At 40.5% G+C, this 23209-nt stretch overlaps 2 protein-coding genes across 7 annotated transcripts in view; both read left to right on the top strand.

Moving 5' to 3' along the window:
* The window catches only part of LOC111145326 (biogenesis of lysosomal organelles complex 1 subunit 2), a 7827-nt gene extending 6431 nt beyond the window's left edge, over window positions 1-1396 (top strand). The window contains exon 5 of one of the 2 annotated variants that reach the window (XM_022500163.1): window positions 897-1396. In XM_022500163.1, the coding sequence (XP_022355871.1) occupies window positions 897-928 (32 nt within the window). In that variant the 3' untranslated portion in view covers window positions 929-1396. The remainder of the gene's footprint in view (window positions 1-896) is intronic. The other variant, XM_022500164.1, reaches the window with a different exon arrangement.
* Window positions 1397-8318: 6922 nt separating this feature from the next.
* The window catches only part of LOC111145204 (CWF19 like 1, cell cycle control (S. pombe)), a 30553-nt gene continuing 15662 nt past the window's right edge, over window positions 8319-23209 (top strand). For 2 of the 5 annotated variants that reach the window (XM_022499934.1, XM_022499933.1), the window contains exons 1-6: window positions 8319-8427; window positions 11555-11639; window positions 12450-12528; window positions 13279-13380; window positions 15698-15912; window positions 18461-18579. In XM_022499934.1, the coding sequence (XP_022355642.1) occupies window positions 8405-8427; window positions 11555-11639; window positions 12450-12528; window positions 13279-13380; window positions 15698-15912; window positions 18461-18579 (623 nt within the window). In that variant the 5' untranslated portion in view covers window positions 8319-8404. The other 3 variants (XM_022499936.1, XM_022499935.1, XM_022499937.1) reach the window with 3 other exon arrangements.

Genomic DNA, 23209 nt, shown 5'->3' with positions numbered 1-23209 from the left:
ATGCTTAGTGAAATAAGTCAATCAGAGAAAGACAACTATCATATGATCTCCCTGATATGAGGAAGTGGAGATGCAACATGGGGGGTTAAGGGGGTAGGAGAAGAATAAATGAAACAAGATGGGATTGGGAGGGACACAAACCATAAGTGACTCTTAATCTCACAAAACAAACTGAGGGTTGCTGGGGGGAGGGGGTTTGTGAGAAGGGGGGTGGGGTTATGGACATTGGAGAGAGTATGTGCTATGGTGAGTGCTGTGAAGTGTGTAAACCTGGCGATTCACAGACCTGTACCCCTGGGGATAAAAATATATGTTTATAAAAAAAAATAAATATTAAAACAAACAAACAAAAAAGAGGCTTATTTGATAGTCTTTTAAATCTCTGTGTCTTTCAAAATGACTTTCCTATAGTGAGGTGTAGGAATAAGAAAATAAAATGAGAAACATACATTTGTATGTCCAGAGAGTTCCAGTCTGGCTGTCAGAGAGTGCCTGGGACAGTGGCTGGAGAAGCAATTTCCCGTGCTTAGTAAGGCTTCCCATGACTCCAGTGCCAGTAGATCTGCTTAATCCTGACGGAGTTGTCTGAGCACGTGCTGTTGACAGGGTTAGAACTTAGTGAACTTGTTCTTAATTCTGTGTGTGTGTGTGTGAAACTTTTTATCTTAAGTTGTGCACATCCAAATATCTGTCTTTAGCTAATATGAATGTTAACATTTATGGTGTGCCTCCAATTTGGACCCAGTTTGGACAGATTATGAGATTAAAGGCAATAGATTTTTTTTTTCTTTTAGTGTAATAGATATTGTTGAACTTGCCTGGAAATGCTGACTGAAAAGATCTTTGTAAGAGCTGGTTTTAAAAGATTTAACTTCTTCCCCATCTCTCCCTGGCAGAAGCCAAGTACAAGAAGCTGGAGAAGCGATGAAAAACTTACTCCTGTGGATCAAAGTCTTTTTTAACATGGAAGAATGTTTATAAGACCTGAATCCTGAGGCTGATGAATTGTCAAAACTCCTCAAAAGGAAACTGTGCTGGTCGTCCCAGAAATGTACCAACATTGGAGTAAACTGGAGGACTATGGCTACCCCTGAACTTCTTTTGAGGCAGTATCCCTCAGAAACTCACACTTATAACTTCTTACCTTTTACTTGAATGTTTCATCATCCACTCAGGACAGAGAGTCTCTCAAAGTTCAGGATAAGCCTGGGCTTGCCAGTGGAATCAAATGAGAGGAACCATTCTTCTCTCATAGTGGTTGATTACTCCATTATTTTCTTAATGGCTGGTTTTTTGAGTTTCTGTGTCAACAATGTTTTTTTCTATTAATGATGCTGATGTATTGCTAATAAGATCCTAAATTAAAAAAAGAAAAAAACTTGTTCTTAACAGATTACCACCTTGTGAATGTCAGTAATTTACTTTCCCATAACATTGCGAATCATAGGAAATCTTAAATAATTACAGGCTGAGTCTTCTAGATTGAGCAGAAGCAGTGAAAGGAGTGTTTTGATAGCTCGATATATGTGATGGGCCCTTCCTGTCTCTTCTCTCTGTGACTCAGATGTCTGGAGATGGATGACATCTTGACACATGTTCCCTTTTGGAAATGTGATAAAGACAAAGACTGTGTATGTGTATTAGGTGGGGAGGTGGGGCTGCCACTCATATTTTCTGAAACATCTTCCTCTTTGTGCCTGCGGGGTCAGAGGGGGCTCCCAGGATTCCGACTGTCTTCCTTTCAGACTAAAGTCATCAATGGTTGGAGGATACTGACTGACAGGCCAGTCTAGTTTGGAGGACAGGCATCCTTATTCAGAGTTGGGGGTCACCACCCAGGAAGGGGTCTGAGGTCCTCAGTTCTGTCTCCCAAAGAGTTCTTTTTTTTTTTTTTTTAAAGATTTTATTTATTTATTTGACAGAGAGAAATCACAAGTAGGCAGAGAGGCAGGCAGAGAGAGAGGAGGAAGCAGGCTCCCTGCCGAGCAGAAAGCCCGATGTGGGGCTTGAACCCAAGACCTGGGATCATGACCTGAGCTGAAGGCAGCGGCTTAACCCACTGAGCCACCCATGCGCCCCAGTCCCAAAGAGTTCTTAACCCTGTTTTGGTCCTTTCCTACTATCTCTGTTCCAGACTGTTACTTGCCCCCACCCCACTGCACTATAGCTGTGTCTTCTCACTGTAACGATCCCTCCAATGCACCTTCCAAACTGCTGTCAGAGCAATCTAAAATGTCAAGTGGCTCTGTTACCCCTCCTGCTTAGAATCCTTTAGCGATTTCTCATAGCTGCTTTGAAAAAGCCAGATTAATTTTGTTTTTTTACTCAGAAACCAAAATTTTGTTTATTTATTTTTTAAAGATTTTATTTATTTGAGAGAGAGCAGGGGCAGAGGGAGAAGCAGACTCCTAGCTGAGCTGGGAGCCCGACGTAGGGCTCAATCCCAGGACCCTGGGATCATGCCCTGAGCTGAATGCAGAAGCTTAACCGACTGAGCCACCCAGGCATCCCAATAAAGCTGTTTATTTTTAAAGTTAAAAGTTCTTGTAGTTAATAACTATAATTAGGGGGACGCCTGGGTGGCTCAATCGGTTAAGCTGCTGCCTTCGGCTCAGGTCATGATCCCAGGGTCTTGGGGTCGAGTCCCGCATCGGGCTTCTTGCTTAGTGGGAAGTCTGCTTCTCTCTCCACCTCTGCCTGCTTGTGCACTCTCTCTCTCTCTCTCTCTCACAAGTAAATAAAATCTTAAAAAAAAAAAACACACAACTATAATTAGGATAGAATACTGATTTATTTATTACCCAGCCTTTTCTTTGAAGTCTCTAACTCATTCCCAAGGGTATTAAAGCATGTTGTTCAGTGTTCAGAATCTAACACATTCTTGACTCAACCTCTACTTCTAGAGTGCATGTAATATTAACATTCAGCAAATTCATACTGAGTGTTAAGCCCTGTCCTTGGCACCTGGATCAGCAAAGGAGACAATGACCCTGCCCCTACTCTCAGGAACTATTCTTTACTGTCCAGGGTCCAACAAAACTCACCACCAGCCCCTGCCTTGGAGTTTTGTTTTGTTTTGTTTTTCAGATTTCACATAAGTGAGATCACACAATATTTGTCTTTTTCTGACTAATTTCACGTAGCGTAATACCCTTGTGCTTCATGTTAACGCAAATGGCAGGATTTCCTTCTTTTTTCATTGTAAATATATACACCACATTTTCTTCATTCATTCATCAATGGACACTTAGTTTGTTCTCATGTATTGGCTATCATGAATAATGCTGCTGTGAATGTGGGGTTGCGGATACCTCATTATGATTTCATTTCCTTTGGATATATACCCAGAAATGGGATTGCTGGATTATATGATAGTTCTGTTTTTAATTTCCTGAAGAAGCTTCATGCTGTTTTCCATAGTGGCTGTACTAATTTGCATTCTCATCAGCAGTGCACAGGGTTCACTTTTCTCCACATCTTCAACAGTTACATCTTTTTTTTTTTTTTTTTTAAGATTTTATTTATTTGACAGCGGGAGATGGAACACGAGCAGAGGGAGTGGGAGAGGGAGAAGCAGGCTCCCACTGAGCAGGGAGCCCAACACGGGCCTCTTTCCCAGGACCCTGGGATCATAACCTGAGCCAAAGGGAGATGCTTAATGACTGAGCTACCCAGGCATCCCTATATCTCTTATCTTTTTGATAATTGCCGTTCTCACTGGTGTGAGGTGATAACTGACTGTGGTTTTGATTTGCATTTCCTGATGACTGGTGATGCTGAGCACCTTTTCATGTGTGTATTGGCCATTGGTAGTCTTTGGAAAAATGTCTAATTGGGGCCTTTGCCCATTTAAAAAAATCAGATTATTTGCTTTTTTGCTGTTGAGTTGTTTGAGTTCCATTTATATTTTGGATATTAACTCCCTATCCTATAGAGAGTTTGCAGATACTTTCTACCATTCCATAGGTTGCATTTTCATTTTCTTGGTTGTTCCTTTTGGTGTGCAGAGGCTTGTTTGTTTTATGTAGTCCCACTTGTTAATGTTTGTTTTTGTTGCTTGTGCTTTTAGTGTCATATCCAAAAAATTATTACCAAGACCAATGTCAAAGTACTTCCTGTTTCTTCTAGGGGTTACAGTTCCAGATCTTATATTCAGTCTTTAATCCATTTTGAATTAATGCTTGTGAGTGGTGTAAAATAGGGATCCAGTTTCATTATTTTACATGTGAATATCCAATTTTCCTAATACCATTTAATACCTAATTTCCATTTCCATTACATTGAAGAGACTGTCCTTTCCCCACTGAGTATTCTTGGCTCCTTTGTCAAATATTAGTTGTCTGTATATGCATGGGTTTATTTCTGGGCTCTTGATTCTGCTCCATTGCTCTATGTATCTGTTCTTACATTAGTTCTATACTGTTTTGAATACTATTGCTTTATAACATAGTTTAAATCAGAAAGTGTGATACTTCAAGCTTTGTTCTACTTTCTCAAGATTGCTTTGGCTATTTGGGTCTTTTGTGGTTCCATACAATTTTCAGGATTGTTTTTTCTATTTCTTTTTTTTTTTTTTTGAAGATTTTATTTATTTATTTGACAGACAGATCACAAGTAGGCAGAGAGACAGGCAGAGAGAGAGGGGGAAGCAGGCTCCCCGACTAGCAGAGAGCCCCATGCAGGACTCCATCCCAGGACCCTGGGATCATGACCTGAGCCGAAGGCAGAGGCTTTAACCTACTAAGCCACGCAGGCACCCCCCATTACATTTTAATAGAGGTTGCATTGACTCTATAGATGGCTTTGGGTAATATGGATATTTTAACTATTCTTCTTTTTCATGAGCACAAAATATCTTTCCACTTATTTGTATCTTCTTCGGTTTCTTTCAGCAGTATCTTATGGATTTCATTGTATAGACCTTTTACCTTTTTGGTTGAATGTATTGTTAAGTATCTTTTTTTTGTTTTTGATGCTATTATAAATGGGATTGTTTTCTTTATTTTTCAGATAGTTTGTTAGTAGTGTATACAAACACAACTGGTTTTTATATGTTGATTTTTTATCCTGCAACTTTACTGAATTCAATTATTAGCTCTGTTTTTGTTTTTTTGTTTTGTTTTGTTTTTTGGGGGGTGGCGTATTTAGGATTTTTTATATATAAGATGATGTCATCTGAACAGAGACAGTGTTTTGCTTCTTCCTTTCCAATATGGATGCCTTTTATTTCTTTTTCCTGCCTACTTGTTCTGGGTAGAACTTCTGGTAGTGGGCACCCTTGTCTTAGAGGAAAAGCCTTCATCCTTTCACCGCTGAGTAGGATGTCAGTTGTGGGTTTGTCATATATCATCTTTATTATATTGAGGTACATTTCTTCTATGCACACTTTGTTGAGAGTTTTTTTTTTTAATCATGATAGGATGCTGAATTTTGTCAAATGTTTTCTTTACACCTATTGAGATGATCATATGATTTTTATCTTTCATTCTATAAATGAGATTTATTGCATTTATTGATTTTGGTATGTTGAAACATCCCTACATCCCAGGGACAAGTCCCACTTGATCATGGCATGTGATCCTTTTAACATGCTGTTGAATTCAGTTTGCCAGTAACTTGCTGAGAATTTTATATCTATATTCATCAGGGATATTGGTCTGTGGTTTTCTTATAGTATCCTTATCTGGCTGGCTTTGGTTTTGGGTAACGCTGACCTTATATAATGAGTCTGGGAGTGTTCCTTCCTCTGCAGTTTTTGGAAGAGTTTGAGAAAGATTGGCATTAATTCTTTAAATGTTCAGTAGAATTCAGTGAAATAATCTGATCCTGGGATTTCTTTTTTGGGAGTTTTTTGATTACTGATTCAAACTCCTTACTCTTTATTGGTCTGTTCAGATTTTCTATTTCTTCTCAATTCAGTCTTGTTAAGTTTTATGTTTCTAGAAATCTATCCATTTCTTCTTGGTTGTCCAATTTATTGGTATATAATTATTTACAGTGATCTGTTATGATCAGATATACAGATATACAGATAACACAGAAATACAGATATTTCTGTGGTATCAGTTGAAATGCCTCCTTTTTCATTGATAATTTCATTTATTTGAGTCCCCTCTTTTTTGATTAGTTTAGCTAAAGGTTTGTCAATTTCATCTTTTTCAAAAACCAACTTTTAGTTTTGTTGATCTTTTCTATTGTTTTCCTATTCTCTGTTTTACTTATTTCTGCTGTAATCTTTATTATATCCTGCCTTCTGCTAATTTTGGGCTTAGTTTATTCTTATTTTTCTAGTTCTTTGATGTGTAATGTTGAGTTGTTTATCTGAGACCTTTATTTTTTAATATAGACATTTACAGTTATCAACTTTCCTCTTAGAACTGCTTTTGTTGCATTCCACAAGTTTGGTGTGTTGTGTTTCTATTTTCCTTTGTCCCAAGATTTTTTAAATTTTTCTTTGTGATTTCTTCTTTGGTCTATTAGTTGTTCAGGAGTGTGTTGTTTAATTTCTATGTATTTTTTAACTTTCTAGTTTTCTTCCTTATTTCTTATTGAATTCTAGTTTTGTACCATTGTGGTTGAAAAGATACTCGATATAATTTCTATGTACTTGAATTTTTTGAGATTGTTTTGTGGCCCAACATTCTATTCTGGAGGAATTTTCCATACACTTGTGAAGAATGTGTATTTTAAAACCAGACTTCTTAGCATGCATCAAAACCCCTATTTCTTTCATTTTTTTCCAGTTTCATTTTCTATTACTCTGACACTTACACTGTATTCAGCTATCTTGAGCTAGCTTAAATTCACATGGATGAGCTTTCTTTCCATAAGCTTTATATTTCAGAGTAGATTTAGATTTATAAGAGTTGGAAAGAGGGGCACCTGGGTGGCTCAGTGGGTTTAGCCTCTGCCTTCGGCTCAGGTCATGATCTCAGGGTCCTGGGATAGAGTCCCGCATCAGGCTCTCTGCTCAGCAGGGAGCCTTGCTTCCTCCTCTCTCTCTGCCTGCCTCTCTGCCTACTTCTGATCTCTATCAAATAAATTAAAAATTAGAAAAAAAAAATTAAAAAAAAAAGAGTTGGAAAGATAATACAGACTTCCACTGATGAATTTCCATATTTTACTATTGTTTCCTCTTCCTGAAGGGATTACCTGCCCATGTTTGGCAAATTTCTACTCCTTTATATTCAGTCTTGATTTCTATTTGTGGGCTGTGCTGGATTGCCCCCAAAGTAGAAAAAAACACAAGCTTTGTGTGCTATCAAAGCAGGGACATTAATAATTAATGAGATAGGGAATTTAATATTTCCCTCCAAAGTGAGGGAAACCAGAATTTTGTGGTTCTTCTTTAAACTTATTTATGTTTTAGTTAATTTCTAATTCCGTGGCTGACCTTAGTGAATTTTCCCTTCCCCTCAGTTGTCCGAAACCCCTTTGTTTCCATTTCCTTATATACTGTTATATACTGTTGTCTCCTATAAATTGGACTGAATTCCTCCAAAAAGCCAATGTCATGAAAAACAAAACCAAAAAGGTAGGTGGGCTGTTGTAGATTTAAAAAGACTAGAGAGAGAACTGAATACAAGCGTGAAACTCAATTGTATCCGGAATTAAAACAAGCTCCAGATATTTAAAAAAAACTGGGGGGGGGGCACAAATGGAGAACTTTATCTTTTTTTTATTTTATTTTATTTATTTATTTGTTAGAGAGAGAGAGAGAGAGTGCACAAGTAGGCGAAGTGGCTGGCAGGGAGAGGCAGAGAGAGAAGCAGGCTCCCCGCTGAGCAAGGAGCCCGATGTGGGACTCAATCCCAGGGCACTGGGATCATGACCTGAGCCGAAGGCAGCGGCTCAACCCACTGAGCCACCCAGGTGCCCTACAAATGGAGAACTTTAAATATGGATGTGTATTAGATGATATTATTGAACTTATTAATTTTTTTTTTAGATGTGTTAATAGTATTCCTTATTCTCAGGAAATGCACTCTGAGGTATTCTTGACATCTGCAATTTACTTTCAAATCATGCAGTGAGAATAACAGTGCTGTGCACCTTTAAGGAGCGGGAGTCTATCCTTGCCCACTGGACTTATATGGTTAGGTTAGGGCCCAACATTGTGTCGGGAACTTTCTAGAAGCTCCATAACTTCAATTGCTCCGAAGTAAAACATCGTAATTGGAATCATTTTCCCATTACCTCTTCCTTCCTCTACTGCTCTTCTATTCTTCTTGGAGGCGAAGTCACCTGAGGGAGGCTTCTGTCCCTCGGCGCTCTCCGTAGATAACCGAACCCTCATTGGCTGGGTGCACTGACGTCTTAGTGTGGTGCTGCCGCGTTTTTCAGAGGAGCTTGGATTCAGAGTCCGGGTTTTGGGTGGTCGACCTAATCCCGGCTGTTGGAACAAATGGCTCAGAAACCGCTGCGTCTGTGAGTGACCATAACTCAGAAACGCAAGTGCGCGCGCACGTATGGGTGCGTGCGGGCGCGAGTGTATGCTGGCCGGGGGCTCTCTCGTTCCTGGAAGAGAGGGGAAAAGGCGGGGGTGGGAGCGTGGTGGCGGCTCGTGAGCTCCGATCCCGTCTTAGCTCGGCCGGAGCCGGTCTCCTTTCGCTTCCGAGAGAGGACTCTTGGAGACACACGCTGGGAGAGGCGGAAGCGTCCAGCGTCAGGCCTCCTCCATTTTAGGCTATCCTGGACCCTGACACCTTTCTCCTTTACTTTTCCCCACACCCCACTTATGTATTGATGAAAATAAGTTGCCGTGGGCTCCGCTGGTGGGTCCTTGTCAGTTGCGAACAGACGAGCTAGATAGTTCTCCTGCGCAGGCGCACTTTTTTGGGAGGAGCAGGCGCTGGAGTGAAGCTACACCATCCATCGGTGCATCCATGGACCCGTTGAACAAATATTTATTGAACAGTTGCAGTGTACCAGGCATTGTGCTAGACACTGCACAGATGGAGTTCCTGCCTTAATGGAGCTCAGAGTCTTGAGTAGATATTAATCAAAGAATCCAGATTAATGTAAAATTATGGTGGTGATAAATGTCGGGAAGAAAAGCTTCACGGTTCTGGAAGAGAATATAAAAGGGGATTTGGCTTATTATGAGGAATCAGGAGAGGGAGGATTGAGCCTTGGTTAATTTTTTTGTCTTTATTATAAAGTCATCGAAATGTTTAAGAATTCCTTGGCAGGATCAGATTTTTCTTTTGGAAAGCGATTCTGGCTGCAGTGTGAAAACAAATTAAAGCCAAAGAAGTGGGCAGCTAGGATTAGGTAGAGTGATGGCAGAAGCAAAGTGCTGGGATTCAGGGCTTATTAAGGAGATGAAATTAACAGGGCTTGGAGATGGTTTGGCTGTGAGAAGGAGTTGGCACTGTGGGGTCCAAAATTTCTGCCCCTCATTGGGAAAGGAAACACTGGAAAAGGGCCTATTTGGGGAGATGATGAACTTTGAGATGTCCTGTGATGTGCAAACTGGATGATGGCTCTCTGAGAAGCAATTATAATTCCATGTGACAACTTCTGTGATAGAGGGAGCACCTGGAATTGGTGACTGATAGGGACTGGAGGACTTCCTAGAGGAGGTGGTGCTCAGGAGGTAAATAAAAACACCTAGTAGTTTATTACAGAGCTTCTCTGAGATGCTCTATGGGTTTCTGAAGTTTGAGAAGAAAGTGACTTTCTGAGCCAGTTAAGAGGGCTTTAGAGATGTGCTGGGCCTTGAAGGATGGGAAAAAACTGGATTCAGGGTGGGTAGGGTCAGGCTGTTAGAAGAGGTATGGCAGAGGCAGAGAATGATCAGATTGACAGTAGGAGAAGTTTCTGTTACGGAAACTTGGAGAAAGCCCTGGGGAGAGGGACCAAAGACTTGTGGAAGCCTGTGGCTCTGCAGGCAGTGGAGTTCTCTTAATGTTTTTGAGGAAAGAACATTAAATTTTTGGCTTTATATAGGATAGTTAGGAAGAAGAGTAGGCATTAGAGGAAATAAATGTAAGCGCACTCCCTATGTTATATCCAGTACCTGATTCATTAGATCTTTGGCTGATTCTGCCTCATCACAGGACTCTCCGTGGCTCTGCCTCAGCGTATCCTCCATTCCTCCCTCCTCCCTCATTTCTCTCTCTACTTCTCCAGTTCAAATTGTGTTCATGTGCTCAAAATTCTAAATTTTTCATCATTTCTCTCCTTCACATCTTCATTCAATATTGCCCCTTTGCTGATATTTTTGCTTATAGTTACTTGTTTCTCCAGACCATCTTACACTGTTACTGAAATGAACTTTAAAAAAAAAAAATACAGATTTTATTTATTTATTTGACAGACAGAGGTCACAAGCAGGCAGAGAGAGAGAGAGAAAGAGAGGAGGAAGCAGGCTCCCTATGGAGCAGAGAGCCCGATGCTGGGCTCGATCCCAGAACCCTGGGATCACGACCTGAGCCGAAGACAGAGGCTTTAACCCACTGACCCACCCAGGTGCCCTGAAGTGAACTTTTTAAAACATATTACTAGCCAGCTTGAAAATGTTCAGTGATATGGACATGCCAGAAAGACGTAGTGGCCGAACAGTAAGAACTGTAATATTTCAAGATGAGTTCAAAGACATTAAGAAATGGTATGAGAGGGGCACCTGGGTGGCTCAGCGGGTTAAGCCTCTGCCTTTGGCCCAGGTCATGATCTCAGGGTCCTGGGATGGAGCCCCACATCCGGTTCTCTGCTCAGCGGGGAGCCTGCTTCCCCCCCCCCCTCTGCCTGCCTCTCTGCCTGCTTGTGATTTCTGTCTGTCAAATAAATAAAATATATATATATATAAAAGAAATGGTATGAGAAATAGAAAAACCGTGGAAGTCAGAATTCTAAAAACTCAGAAATGAGTTGATAAAACAAGTTACTTTACAACTTAGGGCCAGTCTGTCTTGCAAACCTCAGCTCTGGCCACTTTCTGCCTCTCTGCCCCTTAACAATTTACATATATCTCCTATTGTAGCCTTTTTCATGTACATTTTTATTAGAGTATCTCCCCTTCCCTGATCGTAAACTTTTTGAGGTTTGAACTGAGTCTTTTTCCTCTTTGTACTCCTAGCGTGTTCTTAGCCTGCTACTGGGTGTATTGCCTTAGCATATTATAGGTGTCTGGTACGTCATTTTTGGGTGGATGGTTGATAGTGGCAGTGGAAAGGAAAAGGGTGGAATGAATGTGAAAGATGTTTGGAAAAGGGGACTGATGAGCCTTGATGACTGGATAGGGGATTTTTTACTCTTGGCGACCAACTGGACAATACAGCCATTTACAAAGCTTGGGAAGTGAGGAGAAGAAACTGCTTTGATTTGCTGCTTGATTTGGTTCGATAAGTTAACCTGTAGTTGTGGTGAGTAGAAGGTTTTAGTGACTTTTAGGTGGAGCTGCCCCATGGTAAGTAATAGTTCTGAACCTCTCTGGTAACCTCAGAGAGACTGGGTCACATATTCACCAGATCCGGGAAGGCTAGTGTGTATGAAACCCAGCAGGCCCATTCATGTTTCCTGAATTGCCTTAACATGTATCTCTTGTTCACAGCTTGGCTTGTGGAGATGTTGAAGGAAAGTTTGATGTTTTGTTCAACAGAGTTCGAGCAATTCAGAAGAAAAGTGGAAACTTTGATGTAAGACATTTCCTGTTACTGAATCTAATTTTACTGTTACTGTCAAATGTACTAAAATAGAGTTTGGACTCCTTTATTCCTTTCTCGACGGAACACACATGCTCCTTTTTTGTGAGACTGAGTTCCTTTTGTGAGCATAGGAACTTAGTAGCTGTGGAATGGTAGGGAAGGGGAGACTTCTTTACCTTTTAATACTTTTTGAATTTGAATCTAATTACTTTCTTACTGTGCACAAAACTGAAAACAGAGGAGCAAAACCTCCGTAGGTGATTCTAAGCCCTGGGTTTGGGAACCGCAAATGTATTCCATGAGTGTATGGTATGGATTAAGTCAGATAACATGTGCAAATGCTTCACTAACTCAAGAGCCTTATATAAATGTTATGTAGGATCGCCACCTAGATTCTAAACCCCTAGCAAACAGAAGAGTATTCTAGGTTAAAGATGGAGTAAAGACAATGGCAGGAAGTGTGTTTTTTTGCCCTGTATCTCTGAGGGTATCTAATACTCAATGTCTTGTGTTTCTAGAGAGATTCTTGGAAGTAGATTTCTCCATTTTTCCCTGACCCCCACTTCCCCGTCCCAACTGAAATCTGATGGCCAGTGAGCCAAAATTCAGTGATTTGTAGAATCAGATCAACTACCACAGTTGTTGCCGAAGAATTATGTGTTGCGAGTCTGCAGATTGATGAAGGAAAAACACCTACTTTGAGGCCATTAAGTAGAATAATTAGCTGAATTATGTTACTATCTATTATGTACTATTTGATAAAAAAAAATCTCATATATCTGTTTAAAAAACTCATTTTAGCTGCTGTTGTGTGTAGGAAATTTCTTTGGCTCCACTCCAGATGCTGAATGGGAGGAGTATAAAACTGGCATCAAGAAAGGTATAGAAATTATTTTTATTTAACAAATGATTTCTAACAAAGTTGCAAGGTTACATAATTCTTGCTGGGTTCTTTTCACACATACTAGTTATTTAAGAATTTCCCTTGGAGCTCCTCATTGAGCTGGGAAGGATGCCTGTGCATCTAAATGTTCACATTTCGAATTTGGTTGGATTGGTTTAGGAAAAGAATTCTCAGGGTGCCTGGGTGGCTAAGTCAGTTGAGCGTCCAACTCTTGATTTAAACTTGGGTCATGATCTCAGGGTTGTGAGATCAAGCCCTGCTTTGAGCTCTGTGCTCAATGGGGAGTCTACTTGAGGCTTCTCTGTCTCTCTCTCTGCCTTTCCCCTCACTCATGCTCATGTGCACACACTCTCTCTCTCCTTCAAATAAATAAATAAATCTTAAAAAAAAAATTCTCTTCTAAGTAGGCAGGAATTGAAGAAATTCAACCACATGTATCCTTTCCTTTTTCCAGTTTGAGTGGTTTTTTTTAATGAAGTTCTTTATGGTCTCTGTTTTCCTTACTATACATTAACCATCCTCTTAGATGTCATTTCATCAACTAGTGATAATATTAAATAGTCAGGCCATGGGTGGGGTAGGATATCCTAAGTGGTGAGCACATTCCACAAATAGGATTGCAGATTCATTACTTTTGCTATGATTATTTTTCCTATGGGGAAATATTTCTTAAATTCCAAAGCAGATCTGGTAACTGTATGTTGTCATGTCTGTTTCTCTCACCAGTTCCTATTCAGACGTATGTACTGGGTGCTAATAACCAGGAAACAGTAAAATACTTCCAAGATGCTGATGGGTGTGAGTTAGCTGAAAACATTACGTATCTGGGTAAGTTTGTATTTTTTGTGTTTGAAATTCACATAATAAAGTGTCCCAGGAATCAGCCTCCTGGGAAATTTGTGGCTCGATTCTTCTGCCATTACTGTTGAGAGAATGGGGTTCTTTCCCAAAGTCTTTGTCTATACCCTTAAGACTCTGGCATTTTTTTCCTTTGTAGTCTTTCCCAACTTTCCCCAATCTCCTTGCACTCCCATGACCCAGTATATACTCCTGCAGCCAACCAGAGGAATCAACTATTTGACTATAGTATAGGGAGTACTTAAGGTATAAATTTTGTAAAAAAATTCCGTGTATGTGGTCTCACCATGTAACATTGCTAGATATATACAGCTTGTTTGTTAGAATCCTAACTAGCTATAACTGTGTGTCTCACTAAGCTTTTGGAAATTCAAGTATTCAGTGCTGATCCTCACATTTTTCCCTCCCTTTGTCCTTTCTTAGGTTCCTGGTCCACTTTTTAATTTCAGGTTAAAGTTGTTCCCTCTTTAGCCCCCTGAATCTCTTTTAGTGGTTCTTTTTAATGTCTGCCCATTTAAAAAAGCACTGTCAGATTTTGTTTTTGTTTTCCCCTCATGGGCTGTCAGTCTATGGCTTCTTATTTTTGTCTAAAATGAGTCCAGTGCTCTTCCCATTTCCTCTTTCTTGGTCTCTTACTTCTCCTGAAAGCCTCTACAATTCTTTGCTGTCTGTGTCCTCCCCATCCTTCCCCACCATAGTCCATCTTGGCCTTTAGTCTCTGCATCTGGCTGGGACTCTTATGTAAGCAATCTTACTCATCTTGCTTCAATCACACAGGGCACATTTAGGCAAAAAATTGATGGACAGATTTTTGTTTGTTGTTTTTAACCATTGTTGCGAGATACATCTTTTGAAATCCTTCTGTTGTATATCTTAACAAAGGTCTGACTTGTGGCAGTTCTTGTAGTAGTTATTAGATTTGGATTAAGATCGCTGCTGTGGATATTTATGGTAGCTGTTTTGCCATATGAATTTAGTGCCAGTAGTGGAGAGACCGTGGAGGTATTTGGGTTATTTCTGTAAAAGGTATTTTTTTGAGATCCAGTAGGAGGAGCCAACAATGAACTTGATAGTGAACATGTGATAGTGAGCTTGAAGTGTTGGCAGACCGTCCAACATATAGTTGGAAGTGATCTTTCTAGAGTGTATCTTTCAAGGTCAATGTGGAGGAGTAGGCTTTGGGGAGTTGGTCCCATAAACATGAAAAACAAAGCTGAGTAGGATCAAATTGTTTCAGAGGAAATATAATGAGAAGGGAAGCACCACTCTGTGGTGTGGGCAAATATCTTCATTGAGGGAATAGGCAAAGAGAGCTGAAAATGATTAGAACAGTGTTGGGAGAGGTAAAGATATCAAGTTCGTAGACTCTAAATGAAGAGAGACTGGTTCCCGAGACCAGGAGAGGCCATTGGCAGTTAGTTACAGGGTGATTCATGACCTGTAAGAGAATGGTGGGAGAGGGAAACCAGAGTGCAGTGCGTTTAGGAACCAAGAGGTAAAGCACTTAGAGAGCATGGACTGCTCTTTTGAGAAATTGGAAACAGAAGACAAGGAAGTTTCTTTTTCAGTTAGTGTGTGTGTTCCTTTCTTAGGTTTCTTTTTTGGTCTGTGTTCCTTTATCAGGTCACATATGTATTATTGTCGTGGTCCTTTATTAATTAGTATGTCCCTTAGAGTCTTTAGTACTCTCTTTTCTGAGGGGAGAGAGCCAGCTGAGAAGAGATTCAGTAAGTGAAAGGAAGGTGAAAGTTGTTGGAGGAGGGTCTTGAAGGCAACAGGAAGAAATGGAGTCAAAGGCCCACACCAGGAATAAAGTTAAAAGGGAGTAGAGTCTTTAGTTTTTCCCAGTTGCTGTTTCCACATTCTGTCAGACACTGCTGCCTGTGTGACGAGCGTACGCATTCTAGACTGTACTTTCCTCAGAACTGCTGCTTGATTCTTTTACTGCCTCTCCCTGGGTCCAGGTGTCTGGGTTTCTTTTAGCCATGTAGAGTCTCCTCTAGAAGGCAGGAAGGCTTTTTCTTACTCAGTGCTTCCCAGCTTTTTTCATTCATAAGGCCCCTGGGATAAACCCGCAGAAGGGCTGCTCTCCCTGAATGGGATCGTGGTTGTAGCCATCCACCCCTGAGACCCTGCAGCCAGAAAGGGGCTCTAGAAGTCTGTGCTTGTTCAGACCCGCTGAATGGCAGGGAGGTACGGGGCTCGTGGCATGGGGAGAGAGATTCATCATAATAATATTTCATTCTGCAGTTTTGACTAAAACTTGTCTCTTTTTCTTTGAACATAGGGCGTAAAGGCATCTTCACTGGAAGCTCGGGACTGCAGATTGTGTACCTCAGTGGGACGGAGTCCTTGAATGAACCAGTCCCAGGTTACAGTTTTAGTCCCAAGGATGTGTCTTCCCTGAGGACAATGCTGTGTTCAACATCCCAGTTTAAGGGTGTTGATATCTTGCTCACATCCCCATGGCCCAAGTATGTGGGGAACTTTGGGAATTCTTCTGTGAGTAGTGCTTGTTCAGTTGGAATTTCTATAAGCAAATTGCATTGGCTTAATTGGGGCTTTTTCCTCCTTTTTTTTTTTTTTTTTTTTTTAATTTTACTTATTTATTTGATAGCATAGAGAGAGAGAGCGAGAGAGAGAGTGCGTGCATGAGCATGAACACGGGGAGGGGCAGAGGGAGAAGCCGACTCCCCATTGAGCAGGAGCCCAATGTGGGGCTCGATCCCAGATGCTGGAATCATGACCTGAGCTGAACGCAGACACTTAACTGACTGAACCACCCATGTGCCTCTTTTTGTTCTTTATATTGAGTATTTCAGCTCTTAGTACCTTTCAATAGGAATTTTTTGTAAATTATTTCAGGATACTTCAAACTCTATCAACTAACCAAAGCAAAAACTTGGAAACTGGTTGATGTTACGAAAGCACAGTTCACAGATGAAATTGCTAAATCTTAATTATAAATGAATGATTCTTTATATTTTCTGCTTCAAGTGGCTTCTTTCAGGCTTCCCCTTAATATGTTTTGAGGGTTCAGGAGCACCTGGGTGGCTCAGTTGATTAAGCGACTGCCTTCGGTGCAGGTCATGATCCCAGGGTCCTGGGATTGAGCCCTGGGTCAGGCTCACTGCAGAGCAGGAAGCCTGCTTCTCCTTCACCCTCTGCGGCTCTCCCTGCTTGTGTGCTCCTGCTCTCTCTGTCAAATAAATGAATAAAATCTTTAAAAAAAAAACACGTTTTGAGGGTTCACTAATTTTTAGTGAAAAAATTTATAGTGGCAGCTCTGCAGTTGTATTTTTCTTACCTTCTGTTCCACATTGTAGTATTTAGCTTTCAAAATATCTTTTAATGGAGTCATTATGGGATAAGGCGTAGTGATCTCAAGATGGGAAATGAGATGTTGAAAACTTGATATTTCTCTGATGTGAAAGCTTTAATGTTGGGATGCCTTGTAGCTCACTCTTACATTTGATCTTAATATTTTTTTAAATAATCTAGAAGAGGATATATACAAGGTTGGTGAGTGATCACATTGGTGGAAATAAGCCTAAGGAAGATCTTGAAAGGTTATATGTGAGGACAGAAGGCATCTGAGTTTCAGTGAAGGAAGAATGCATTTAGAGACAAATACCAATTAATGGATGCAGAGGTATCAGTAATGATCCCGAAAAGGGTCTTCTGTCAACTTCAGCGCCACGTGTCTGTGAGCAAAAAGGCCAACAAGATACCAGACATTGTCAGGCGGGATGTTGAAAGGAAAAGGGACAGTGCTCTCCTCCCCTTCTATAAATCCATGACTCTTCTTTACCTCAATTCAAGGGGCAGTGCTGGCTGCAGTGAGAAGATATGGCGAAGCTAGGGAAGGTGCAGAGAACGAGGTCTGAGTTGCTGGTGGAAGGGAGAAAGAAAGATGAGAAAAATGAGAACCCTTCATTTTGGGGTGCTAACAAGGATTTTGATTAAAGTTTATAAATGACTACGTAAGATCTTAATAGGGGATAAAATAATTTAGTTTACCAGTCTCTAAGATACTACAACTCACCTCAAGGCTGATTCCTGCACTTAAGCAGAAACCCGAAGGAAGCAAGCATAGCACATAAGGAAGAAATTCTTGCTTTACTTAGTGGAAAACTAATTTTGGTAATTTCTTTATTTCCAGATAGTACCTTCTCTTAAGTTCCAAAATAATATTATGGATGAGAGATCTCACAATTTATTGTTAATGAAAGCTAGGGATATGTAGGAAAAAGCCTAATATTTTTCTTTTTTTAGATTTTATTTATTTGACAGAGAGAGAGATCACAAGTAGGCAGAGAGGCAGGCAGAGAGAGGGGGAAGCAGGCTTCCCACTGAGCAGAGAGCCCAATGCGGGGCTCAATCCCAGGACCCTGAGACCATGACCTGAGCTGAAGGCAGAGACTTAACCCACTGATCCACCCAGGTACCCCAAGCCTAATATTTTTGATAGACTTTATGTTACAGACTTTAACAAGGGCATGGTTGTGTCCTTCCACAAACCACACCTTTCTTGACTGAAGCAAAATAAAGGATTACATGCTTACGTCATGAAGTCCTTGAATATTCCATTCCAAATAATCTGAATAATCTGTGGATCCCAGGGGCCCTGAAAGCTAACTTTTAATTTTTATATTTTGCATTGACTAGGACTGTCTGCATTGTTGGAACTACAGGTGCACAACAAAGCAAATTATAGAAGCGAAATATGTGGGCTCCAGGGAGAGAAATCAGTTTCCAAAAAAAGACCCTAATAAATCCTACTTTGGGTATTATATGGAGAGGTTATCTTACCTTTAACTCCTGGCTTCAAGCAGTTGTTCCTATCTCTACATTTATAATAGCCCAGTTCCTCTTAATATGTTTGAGATTTCTCTGATTGCCACAAATATGCAATTCATTATCTGAATCCTACTGCCTACACATGTATCGACATTAAAAATTTTAAAGTCATTTTAAAGTGTCTTGTTATTTGCCTGCTTTTCTTGGTGACTTTTAGGTCCATTATGATGACTGAATTTCTGTTTACCAGGGAGAAGTGGATACCAAAAAATGTGGCTCTGCTTTGGTGTCCAGTCTGGCCACAGACTTGAAACCAAGATACCATTTTGCTGCTTTGGAAAAGACCTATTATGAGAGGCTTCCTTATCGGTGAGTGGCATTGAATTATTTTGGCTTTTTAAAGAATTTGCCTTGGATCTTCGGTGAGACCTTCTCATGCCCATCTTAGTCATGTAACATCTTCATTCATTGTACTTATTCAGGCACTAAAGTGAGTAGCTCTTAAATTACTTAGCTCTTCTCAGTTTATTTCCTAATTTGCAATACAAGTGACTGGACTGTATACAACCCCTTAAAGGTGTGCAGGTCTGAAGTAACAATACTGTTAAATCCTCATAGCTTCATGTAACACACAGTGTGTCCTTTTTTGATCAGGTCAAATAGGTACATTTTATATAGTCTTGAAAATTCATGTCTCAGCCTAATAAGAAGTATTTCAACTTGAGAATCAAGAACTTGTATCAATTTTTTCCCCCTTTTTTCATAGTTTTGAGTTTGGAAGTTAGTAGAGTTTTTAAAGCATGTCTTGTAGAGACAATAAAACCAGTGTTTTGTAAGTGATAGAATTAAGTTAACTCTAAATTATCTTCACTGGTAAAGAGCATGGATAATTTTGAAAATAATCTGTAGAAACTTTTTTTTTTCCCCAAAGAGTGTTGTTTGAAAGTTCAAAAATACAGGCAAGCAAGGGAAGAAAAAAACCAAAACCCTATCCTTCCTCCGTAATCCCAAAGCCCAAGATATAATCATAAATATTACAGCTTTTTCTGTTTTATCTTAATATATGCCTTCTAGAAAAGCATATTGTTCTCTAAAACCCTGCACTAAAAGCAGAGGTTATGGAAACAAACCTGCCAAAACCTGTCGAACTTTTTTTTTTTTTTTTTTTTTTTAACTTACCTAGCTTTTAAGGATCTGAATACACATTTCCCCGGAGAATATATACCAGTGGACAGTAGGCACATGAAAAGATGTTCCAGCCTTAGCAATTAGGGTAATTTAAGTCCAGCCCACAATGAGAGATCACCTGACATCCACTAAGATGGCTACGGTCAAAAAGGCAAATAATAAGGTAGTGAGGATGTGGAGGAATTCGAATCCTCGTGTGTTGTTGGTGGCGATGTAAGAAGGTGGAGATGCTTTGCCAAACCGTTGGCAGTTCCTCAGAGTTACAGAGCTACTATCTGACCCAGCAATTTCACTTTTGTTCCAAGTGAAGTGAAAACGTTGACCCATGCAAAAACTTGTACACAAATGATCATAACAGCATTATTCATGATAGACAAAAAGCGGAAACAACCCCGATATCTATCATCTGATGAATAGGTAAAGAAAAAGTGATATATCCGTACCTTGGAATGTTGTTCAAGAAAAAGGAATGGAGTACTGATAGGTGCTTCATGGGTGAACCTTGAAAACATGCCACATCAAAGAAGCCAGGCACAAGAGACCACATGTATGCTTCCATTTATATAAAATGTCCAGGGTTGGGGGGGGACAAGGTGGTGGAGTAGGAGACCTAAATTTCGTCTGGTTCTAGGAATTCAGCTAGATAGTTATCAAACCATTCTAAACACCAACAAACTCAACAGGAGATTGAAGAGAATACCAGCAATTCTGTGAACAGAAAGCCACCCGCTATCTGGAAGGTAAGAGGTGCAGAGAAGTGAATCTGAGGCAATATTTGGGAAGATAGACTGCGGGGAAAGGGAGCCTCTGTCAGCCGGCTCCCCGGAAGGGATAGAACAGTGGAGCCCAAAATCAGAACTTTTAGATATCTTGAAATAGGGCTCCACATATGTGGGATATATGGCTTCTAAGAGTCAGAATTTATTTTTTTTGTTGGCTTTGTTAGCTCAAAAGTCCATGCTTCAAATGGACACACACTAAACCACACATCTCTGAGCTAACAGCTCGTATTAGTTAGGAATGTTTCTGGCTTCCAGGAACAGAAAGCGTGATTAATGGTAGCCTGGGCAGTAGACAGGGAAGTTTTTGAAACATGAGGAGTATGGAGGTACTTGTAGGTTGGTACAATGACTCAGCAATATGTTCAAACATCTAGGAATCAGGATTTTCCTGTCTTGTTCCCTCCACCCTCAGTATATTTGTTTTTTGCCCTCATGGTTGTCATGCTCTACTGAGGGACATTGCTCTAGGGACTAACCGGGGCAGAACAGTAGGTGGGACAGTGTGATCTCAAGACCCTTGGGGTCACAGAAAGACTGGGTGGGGGTGTGAGGGTGGCAGAGCTCCCAAGTATTGGAGCGGGGAAGCCAGCTGCAAAGACGGAGCTGAGGAGTGGGCTCTCAGCTTGGAGTTGCCATAAACCATGATCTGCGGCACAGCAGAGGCCCAGCCAGCGGCAGATCTGAGGAGACCCCCCCTTCCTCCCCTGGGAGGAGCAGCCAGGAGTGCACTGCAGGAATCTGCTGGGTTTGGAGACTGCAAACAGGGCCATGAGCCAGAGATAGAGACACTCTGTCACAGGCCGGGTGAGCACGGAGTGCGTCTAGAGACCAGGGAGGTAGGAGTGATTGACTGCTTTTCTCTGAGGGCGCAGGGGGCAGGGGTGGGGAAGGTGGGGGGGATAGGGACTGGGAGGCCGCCATTTTCATTCCCATCCTTTGAAGCTGTATGGAAAGCCTTCTGGGAATAAAAACTACGGAGAATAAACCGGAGCAGATTATTTAGCCTGGCCCCTGGCAAGGGCAGTGCAATTCTGCCTCAGGCAAAGACATTTGAGAATCACTGCAAGAGGTCCCTCTCCCAGAAGATCAGCAACAACATCCAGCCAAGACCAAGTTTACTGATCAATGAGAACTGCAAAACTCTAGCACTAGGGGAATACAGCACAGAGAATGCATGGCTTTTTCCTCCATGATTCTTTAGTCTTTCAAAGTTAGTTTTTAAAATTTTCTTTATTTTTTTTCTTATATATTAAAAATTTTTTCTTCTTTCCTTTTGCAACCAATATCTTATCAATTCCTTTTTTTTAAATCTTTTTTAATTTTCGTTTTTACAGTCATATTCTACCCCTTCATTGCATTTAACCTTATTTTTTGTATATATATGTTTTTCTTTCTTTAAAATTTTGGGGTACACTTTCTTCTAACAGACCAAAATATGCCTCAGATCTAGTGTATGGCTTTGTTCTAGTCTCCCACCTGATCACATTGTCTCCCCCCTTTTTTTTTTTAAATATTTTTTCCTTTCTTTTTTCAACAAACTTCTTATCAATTCCTATTTTAAAATCTTTTTAAATTTTCATCTTTACAGTCATATTCCATCCCTTCATCGTATTTACCCTTTTTTTTGTATATATGTATATATGTTTTTCTTTCTATATGAAATGTCCAGAATAGGCAAATACATAGAGATATGTACAGGGCTAGTTGGAGGGGAAGTGGGGAGTGATTGCTAATTGGTACAGAGTTTCTTTCTCTGGTGATAACAATGTTCTAAAATTAAATTTTGGTGGTGGTTGCACAGCTCTGTGAATATGCTAAAAAGTATTGAATTGGGTACTTTGGATGGGTGAATTGTATAGTATTTGAATTAGAGCTTAAGATATGTTCCATATATACACAATGGAATATTATGCCTCCATCAGAAAGGATGAATACCCAACTTTTGTATCAACATGGATGGGACTGGAAGAGATTATGCTGAGTGAAATAAGTCAAGCAGAGAGAGTCAATTATCATATGGTTTCACTTACTTGTGGAGCATAAGGAATAACACAGAGGACATTAGGAGAAGGAAAGGAAAAGTGAATTGGGGGAAATTGGAGGGGGAGACAAATCATGAGAGACTGTGGACCCTGAGGAACAAACTGAGGGTTTTGGAGGGGAGGGGGGGTGGGGGGTTAGGTGAGCCTAGTGGTGGGTATTAAGGAGGGCACGTATTGCATGGAGCACTGGGTGAGGTGCATAAACAATGAATCTTGGAACACTGAAAAAAATAAAATTAAAAACTGTTAAAAAAACACGACAAAGAAACCTGTGCAACTTTTCAGCCAGAGCTGTAACAAAAACCCATACCCAGCATATTAAAAATACTAAATGTAGGTAAATTTCCACTAACATTTGTACTTCGAATTATAGTCCATGCTTTGCTTTCCTATATTTTGAGCGTTACTGTGTTTTTCCTTCCTTTGAGGAGCGTTTTAAAAACACCATGTGGCTGGGTGGCTCAGTTGGTTAATTGTCTGACTCGTGATTTCCGCTCAGGTCAGGATCTCATAGGTGATGGGGTCCAGCCCCTGGTCAGGCTCCGTGCTCAGTGGGGAGTCTGCTTGAGATTCTCTCCCTCCCCTGACTCATGCACACGTGCGCGCTCACTCTCTGTTTCAAATAAACAAACAAATCTCAAAAGGGGTAGTATCCTTCATCAGTCATTTTTATTTTAAAATAAATGAGAGAAACATCTTCATGGCTTTTTGTGGGTACTTGCAGTTTCCCTGTAGTACTAGTTTTCTATTGCTATTGTACAAATTACATAAACTTTGTGACGAAAATAATCCTATTTATTATCTCAGAGTTTTGTAGCTCAGAAGTTGGACATGGGCATCACTGGGCTAAAATCAAAGTGTTAGCCAGGTTATGTCAGTTCTACCCAGGCAATCCAGGATCATCTCCCTCTCTTAAGGGTAGCAGATTAGCAACCGATTAATTCCATCTTTCACCTTATTCCTCTTTGCTGTATAAGCTCACATTCA

This window comes from Enhydra lutris, unplaced genomic scaffold, assembly GCF_002288905.1.
Source record: "Enhydra lutris kenyoni isolate GAN:26980312 unplaced genomic scaffold, ASM228890v2 scaffoldscaffold12, whole genome shotgun sequence".
Classification (NCBI taxonomy): Eukaryota; Metazoa; Chordata; class Mammalia; order Carnivora; family Mustelidae; genus Enhydra; species Enhydra lutris.
Note: the sequence above shows the minus strand (reverse complement) of the source record. Positions and strands in the feature narration are given on the sequence as shown.